The sequence below is a fragment of the Tetrao urogallus genome, assembly GCF_951394365.1.
Source record: "Tetrao urogallus genome assembly, chromosome: 13".
Lineage (NCBI taxonomy): Eukaryota > Metazoa > Chordata > Aves > Galliformes > Phasianidae > Tetrao > Tetrao urogallus.
This window is the reverse complement of record NC_136826.1, coordinates 2,908,572-2,915,416: the sequence shown is the minus strand read 5'-3', so window position 1 is coordinate 2,915,416 and position 6,845 is coordinate 2,908,572. Positions and strand designations below refer to the sequence as shown.

Genomic DNA, 6,845 nt, shown 5'->3' with positions numbered 1-6,845 from the left:
TCCTTTTGTTGTTCAGTCCTTTTATATGAGAAAATTTCTAGTTGTGTACAGCTATCAGATATTGATAAAAACCACATGATAAATGCTGCACTGGTGTGGGAAAATGAAAACAAAGCTCATGGTGCTTCTGTCTGGAACCTGGCTTGTGGCTGTTTGTCTTCTTTCATCGTTTAGCAGCTTGTTCCTGTGAACCGGTCTGAATTCCCTCCTTCTGAATGTAAAGAGAGTACCTCACTAATAAATCAACCTACTATGAGGAGAACGTTTACTCTTCTAGTAAATTCATGTGTTAAAGATGAGCATGGAGAGGCTGACTGCTAGTGTGTTTGCAATTGCTTTGCACTAGCATGCCTGTAACTCCCCTGTAAGATGAGACTCAGTCCTGGAGAGTTCTCACTGCTCAGGAAAGCCAGCGGTCCACCAAAGCTCACATTTTGTGTCGCTTTCTTTGGCCTTCTTCTCCTTTTCGTTCTGAATTCAATTGTGGAATGAGGATGGGAGGGTGGAACCTCACTGGCAGCAGGTTGCCTGAGCTCTGGTCTGTGCTAAAAGGGACAGGTGAGAAGAGCAGGCAGCACCGGTCCCCAGCGTGAGGCTTGGATGTTCTGAGGATGAGGAGCGCGTTGTGCCGAGATCCTTGCAGTTTCACTGGCAAAAAAAGGGGATCGCTGAAAAGCTGCAGTCTAGGAATTTATTTATAGGATTAATCTGGCTTTAACCTCCTAATTATTACTCGAACAAAATTTTGAACAGGGTAAGAGCACAAGATCTCTGGTATGAGAAATGGTGACCGTGAAGCAGAAACTCTACAGTAAAGAAAGTGACTTGTAAAGGAAAAGAGCACCTGACTTGTGCAAAGCTGCTTTTCCTGTTCTTTTTTTCCAGTTCTGTGTTCCATACCAGAACTGTACTAAAAGAGAAGCTCGTGGTCTGTGGCTGAGTGCTGCTTTGCGCCCACTGGTGTGTGTTGGTCAGACAGAGGTGGCTCTTGGAGCTGACTGGAGTTACCAGGGATGAGCCCCTCTGCACTGCTGCAGCAAGTGCATTCCAGCTGCAGCTCTGTGCCCAGGTTGTAGACCAAACTGTCTCTCACCACTTCAGCATCACTTGCTGCATTATTTTGCTAAAATACGGCGATTTCCTGGATGTACAAACATTTTATACATATATATGTGTGTAGAAAGGACTGATCTGGACTTCAGTAGAGGTCAGAAACGGAGCCAGCACTTTAAGGCTGTAGCATGAAGAATGACGTATACAATTCTCCAGGTGTTGGAATGGACCTGTGAGTGCAGAACTGTATGGAGAACAAGCTGAACTCTGATGGTGGTGCAGTTTTGCTTTAGCATAAGCAGGCGTGCATTTCCCAGGGCTCCTCAGCAGCCCTGTGGGTTGGCCTGAAGCAATGGGGATGTTTCCCTTTGGGATCCAACAGAAGGAAGAGTGCTTTAACAAACCTACCAGTGATACCTATGGCTGTAACTTATTTCTTATGCCAAAAGCAGCACCACTGCAGTGTCTGTCAGCAGAAGCTATTCTCTGGATAATATTTTTGATGGTTTTTATGAAACAGCTGTTGCTGGATGGTCGGCTGTGATACCATAGCATGAGACTTCTCTGCACTGAGCTTCCAAGCTCTGTGGTTCTGGGAGCTTACTGGAGCTCAGGATTCACTGCTCGCTGTACTTGCAGCTGTGAAGGTTGGTCCCCTGTGAGCAGAGAAGGGGCTGAAGTCACAAATCCTGCTCGGGTTTTAAGAATGATACCATGGAGTTAATTAGACGGTAGTCACTTTATTTTTAATAAATACAAAAAAGGGCTTCTTAGAGACTTATATAGATCAGCAGTGATGGCAGATTAAGTATCTGGACAAGGATGTAGGGCAAACATACCACAGTGCTCTCGTTCAGTCAGTAGTTTTACTAAGTGTGCTTTCCTAAGTGCATGGTCCTAAGGTGTCCTGTCCTGATTGTAACTGAGAGGAGAAATACGCCCTCTGTATGTTAAATATGAAGGCCAGTATAATAAAAGATCTCATTTTCCAAATAATCAAAACTAAAATGAGTCTGAGTGCCTGTAGAAACAAAGTGTTTGCCTAGATGCTGAAATCACCGCTGTGCCTTGCTGTCCTAGGGAACAAATCAACGTGATCATCATTAACACCGAGGAAGCCTTGTTGAGGCCTCTCAGGGCCGGCACAGCTGCACTGCTGGCCCAGGAGTTGGGGATGGGGCCAAGCAGCCTTGGCTGCAGCACCCTGTATGGGCCGGGCGGGCTGAGCTGCAGGCAGGGTGCTGCTGCTGCCAGCAGTCCAGTGGCACTTTGAGGTTTGCCATTATATCTTGTTAACTGTCATCGCAAGCATCGTCCAGAACGTTTGGTGTTTGGTATTTGAATAGGAATAGTACTGATAAACCACCATCTCGTTAGCTGTTGCCTGAGAAGTGCACCTAAAACTATTGTAAAGATTAAAACAGAGGTCACATGTAAGAAATCTTATGGGAACAGTGTTCAGGTACCAGAGTTCTTCTAATAAAAACTGAAGTGCTTTTGCAAATCCTCTGCCCAAGGTGTAACTTTTAATATTTACCAGTCATGATTTATCAGATGCTGAAAGATGCTGTTGCATCTCATTTGTTTCCTAACTATTAAAAAAAAAAAAATAAGTTAACAAAAATTTCCACATGTCTGTTTTCCTAGTGGGAGAAAAAAGGAAAAAAGGAAAAAAAAAAAAAAAAAAAAAAAAAAAAAGAAAAAAGAAAAAGCTGTCTTTATGTTTTAAAAAGGAAAAGCCTCTGACTGACTTAACCTCATGCCTTGTGTTTACTGGCTACTTTCCGATGCTGAGTGTGAAGATGATCCGGCCCAGGAAGCGGTCGCTGTTAACATCATTGATGATCCCTTTCCCGTTCAGCTTGCACTGAATGTGGACCAAACTATTCCTCTTCACGTCTGTGAAGTGCATGGCCACCAGGGGGGACGTGTAGTTGACCTGAAAAAGAGAAAGATGCGTTCACTCCAGAGCAGAAAAGCAGGCAAGGCTCCGTTTTGTTTGGTGAATACCTTGAGTGCTTCACCGCTGTGGGGCAGCTCAGTGCTTTTTCCTATGCTCATCATCACTCCAAGCACCAAAGCAAAACCCCCAGCAGTGCAGGCTGTCCCTGTCAGGAACAGCTGCTGCTGTTCAACTGCCCTGTGCCAGCTGCCTGCCTTGCAGGGGTTTTGGCACAGCTGCCACTGAAGGTTCTGGGGGACTTTCCCTCCACGCCTCCCCAGCACACCCTGCCCCAGCACCCTGCTGTTGGGAGCTCTGGGGCCCTAACAAAGCCTGTTCTGGTGCTGCGGGAGCTGAATGTGACCATCCCCGCTGCTGGAAGGGGGAAGGGGTGTCCCTGAGGGTTTCCTCTGGTTTGCCAGGGATGGAAATAGAGTGCTGCAATCCCAGTGCCTGCAGCCTCCCTCCTGCACCTGCCCAAAATAGCCAGAAACACACCTCTGTACCCACTCCTTTCCCAGGAGAGGTAACAGCTGCTGGGGCATCTGTGGCCTTACTTACGTGCGTGAGCTTGCCGTAGTAGGGGTAATACATGAGGTCAAATGTGCCATTTCCAGGGTAGAAGTCCACTGACCTCAGATCGCTCTCATTGCCTTTCTGGGATTGAAAAAAAACAAAGGCACAGTGTGTGGGACACAAAATGCACTCCCCTTGCAGGGAAGTGAAGGAACTTTAGCCCCTGTCTCCTGCAGCTCCCCATCCCTGCTGTAGCAAGCAGAGAAACCTGTGCTCGGAGGGCACAGGCAAAGGTTGCAGAGTGCTGCTTGCTGCTCTCTGTCTGGCTATTTCACTATTGCAAGAAGGGTATGGACCAGATGCACTGTGTGGGAGCTGCTCCTTCCCCCTGTGCTGCTTGCAGAGCACTCTCGGGGTGGGGGCTGTAGAGGGATGCAGCTGTTCCTAATTCCTGACTGTGGGATAATGGGAGGGGGTGTGAGGGGCACACACGGCTGAAGTAAGGGCACGGGCACAGCAGTACCTGCACTTTGCAGTCCACGTTCACAGGGACCCCAGCGCCAGGACGGTAGCCTATGATCTGCAGAAACAAAAAAGACATCACAGCTGTATGTAGTGCAGTGCCACGTGTGCGCTGCCTTCCTTCTGAGGGCTCTTGCTCTTGCTGGCCACAATGCTCAGGAGGAGTGCAGTGTCTCACAGCCCTGCACTGTGCCACTTGCCCGAGCCTGAGCACTGGGTGGGTGCCTGGCTGGAGGGGCAGAGCAGTGTGTTGGGAGCATCCCTGCTGGGATACAGCCAACTCCCTGTGCACAGCTTGCTCCCCTTTGTGTTTGTTTTGCCAGCAGTACACACTGAGCTGTCCTGGCATTAGAAAACTGCAAATGAATTTGGTTCTGTAAAAATACCCATTATAAAAAGACAGCTTGGGGTGCAGCATTAAAGCTCGGTTCCTCCCTGAGAGGAGTGTGGCACACATCCTGAGAGCTCCCAGCCCTTCATCAAATCAAACCCACCCAGTTTTGTAGTGCTTCACTGTAATACTTTCTGGCAGGTGCAAGCAGGTTTGGATTTCTCATTCCCTTTTCCATGGACCTGGGAAGAGGCCGAGTTTTGGGCTCTGTGCTGTTTTTAGCCTGTCCGCTGGGGTACACTGAAGGGAGGAACAAGGACAACCAGAAATTCTGTACCCGGTTCATCTTCAGCAGGATGCAGGGCTGTCCCTTAGAGAAGCCAAACGTCGGATCCTCAATCCCTGAGCAGTTCTGCAGCAGTGAGCGCTTGAACTGGCAGGCCTTCTTCTCCTCACTGTCGTTGCCCCCTTGGATGAAGTACTGTCCTGGGACACACTCGATGTTCTTCTCCTCTTGAACTTTGTCATCGTAAGCTGGTGGGGAGCAAGAGACTCGTTAAGACCTGCTCAGACCCATGTTCTGAGTGTATCCAGATGCCAAGGATCACACCCAGGAATAGGCGTGGAATAGGATGGTTTCCCTGCTGCGGCTCCCAAGGCTCCCAAAGCCTCCCATCCAGGCAGGAGCTGTGAGACACCCACAGCTGATCTCCCTGTGAGGATCCCTCTGCGCAGGGGCTGGGGCGGCTGTTACCCTGCCCAGCCCCAGAGTTGGCTCATCATCACCCCATCCCCACATGTTAGCTCAGCCCGGGCCCCACGCTGCATCCTGTGTGCTATGCCACACAGCCCTGCACTGCACGAAGCTTGCCCTCACTGCAGCCCCCTGCCCACCTGCTAGGAACTGGTGCATGCTGTCCACATACGGCCGCCACGTGCTGGGCTTGGAGACGTTGAAGGCAATAGTAAAGCCGTTCAGGTACGGTCTGATCATTACTCCTGGGAGTGAGACAGGTGCTGTAAGAGTGGGGCAAGGCCGGCCATGGGCCTGGGCAGTGCAGGACCAGGTGCACTGTGGTTAGGTCAGGCCCCAGCTTCCAGACAGCCATCCTCCTCCTCCTCCACCACCACTCAGCACAGGGCAGCCAAGGGCCCCCTATGCTCCCAGCCAGAGCAAGGCTAGGTCTTGCATGCTTCCCACCAACATGAGAACCCAGGGAAAATGCTGCTTCTGCCATGGGGAAAGGAGGTTTAGAACATTACTGCATATTCACTCCTTCAAATAATACTACATAAAGTTACTCTTGATTGGCACTTTGAAGATCTGAGGTATAAATTGACAGCAAATGAAATACTTTACTCCAGTTTACTCCTGTAAACTCCTGTTTACTCCTGCCTCCCCAGCCCTTCCATCACGACTTGCCCCATGTGGCAGCGGGGCACTGGGGCTGTACCTGGTGGAGACACACGGTCCCGGTAGGTGGGAGTGTAGGGACTCAGGGTGAGCAGCATCACATACATGCAGAAGGCAAACATCCCCGCCAGGCACGTGTAGAAGATGAAGTAGAACAGTAAGATCAGGCCTGTGGAGCAGAGGGCACACAGCTGTCAGTGCAACCAGAGCGCTGCCTGCGGGGATGCAAAGCTGCTCCAGAGCACCAAGCCCACGGCAGGGAGCTGTCAGCCCATTCAACCCGACCCTGGGACTTTGGGCTGCCAAACGGACATAGTGCTACCTAGGTCCTGGGTATGGGGCAGTTTGTGGCACAGCCCTCCCAGAGCTGGGTCGGGCACAGAGGTGCTCCCACCACAACGCGGGCTGCCTCAGCCCTGACGTCCACAATCCAGGGTTTGTTTTCCTCTGGGCCAGGCTGACGGCCGAGGATGTCTCAGGAGGCCGCAGCCTATGAATAACACCCCCCAGCTTCGAGCGAAGCAAAGCCTAACCCAAACATTTCCCAGGAGAAACGAGACATCGGCGCAGGAGGAGTCCTGGGAACGCAGCTGTGTGCAAACACGGGGCTGGGAACCGCTACAGGCCTGCGTCCTGCTGCGGGCTGCGCTGGGTGGACGGGGCTGCCACCAGGGCACCGAGCTCTGATGGCCGGGACGTGGCACCCTAGGCTGGTCAACATCCACCTCATCAACTGTGACAGCAGAGAGTGAAATACAGCTCTGTTCTCTGTTAAATCTAATGATCTCAGTGATCTCCAGGCCCTCCAGGGCTGTTTAAGTATGTGGCCCAGCCGTGGGGCACTGGGAGACATACCAGCAGCTCACTGTGCCCTCCCCACGCCTGTAATGCAGCACTGCTCCTGGGGCCGCATCCTGCCCAACACGATGCTCTGCTGCAGGCACCGTGCAGTGCCTGAGTAACAGAAAGGGGACGGGGACCAAGATGGGGACCAAGATGGGGATGGGACGGGAAGAGGGATGGGCCTTTCCCAGGCATCTTACAGTGGCAGGAGCCAGATGGTGGCT

The 6,845-nt window shown here is 51.2% G+C and overlaps 1 protein-coding gene across 1 annotated transcript in view; it reads right to left on the bottom strand.

The window, feature by feature from the left end:
- Positions 1-2,822: 2,822 nt before the first annotated feature.
- ATP1B4 (ATPase Na+/K+ transporting family member beta 4) overlaps positions 2,823-6,845 on the bottom strand; it is a gene marked incomplete at its 5' end in the record, with an annotated part of 4,667 nt that continues 644 nt past the window's right edge. The window contains 6 exons of the mRNA XM_079541811.1: positions 2,823-2,992; positions 3,557-3,652; positions 4,035-4,091; positions 4,702-4,898; positions 5,259-5,363; positions 5,819-5,947. Coding sequence (XP_079397937.1) covers positions 2,831-2,992; positions 3,557-3,652; positions 4,035-4,091; positions 4,702-4,898; positions 5,259-5,363; positions 5,819-5,947 — 746 coding nt within the window. The 3' untranslated portion in view covers positions 2,823-2,830. The remainder of the gene's footprint in view (positions 2,993-3,556; positions 3,653-4,034; positions 4,092-4,701; positions 4,899-5,258; positions 5,364-5,818; positions 5,948-6,845) is intronic.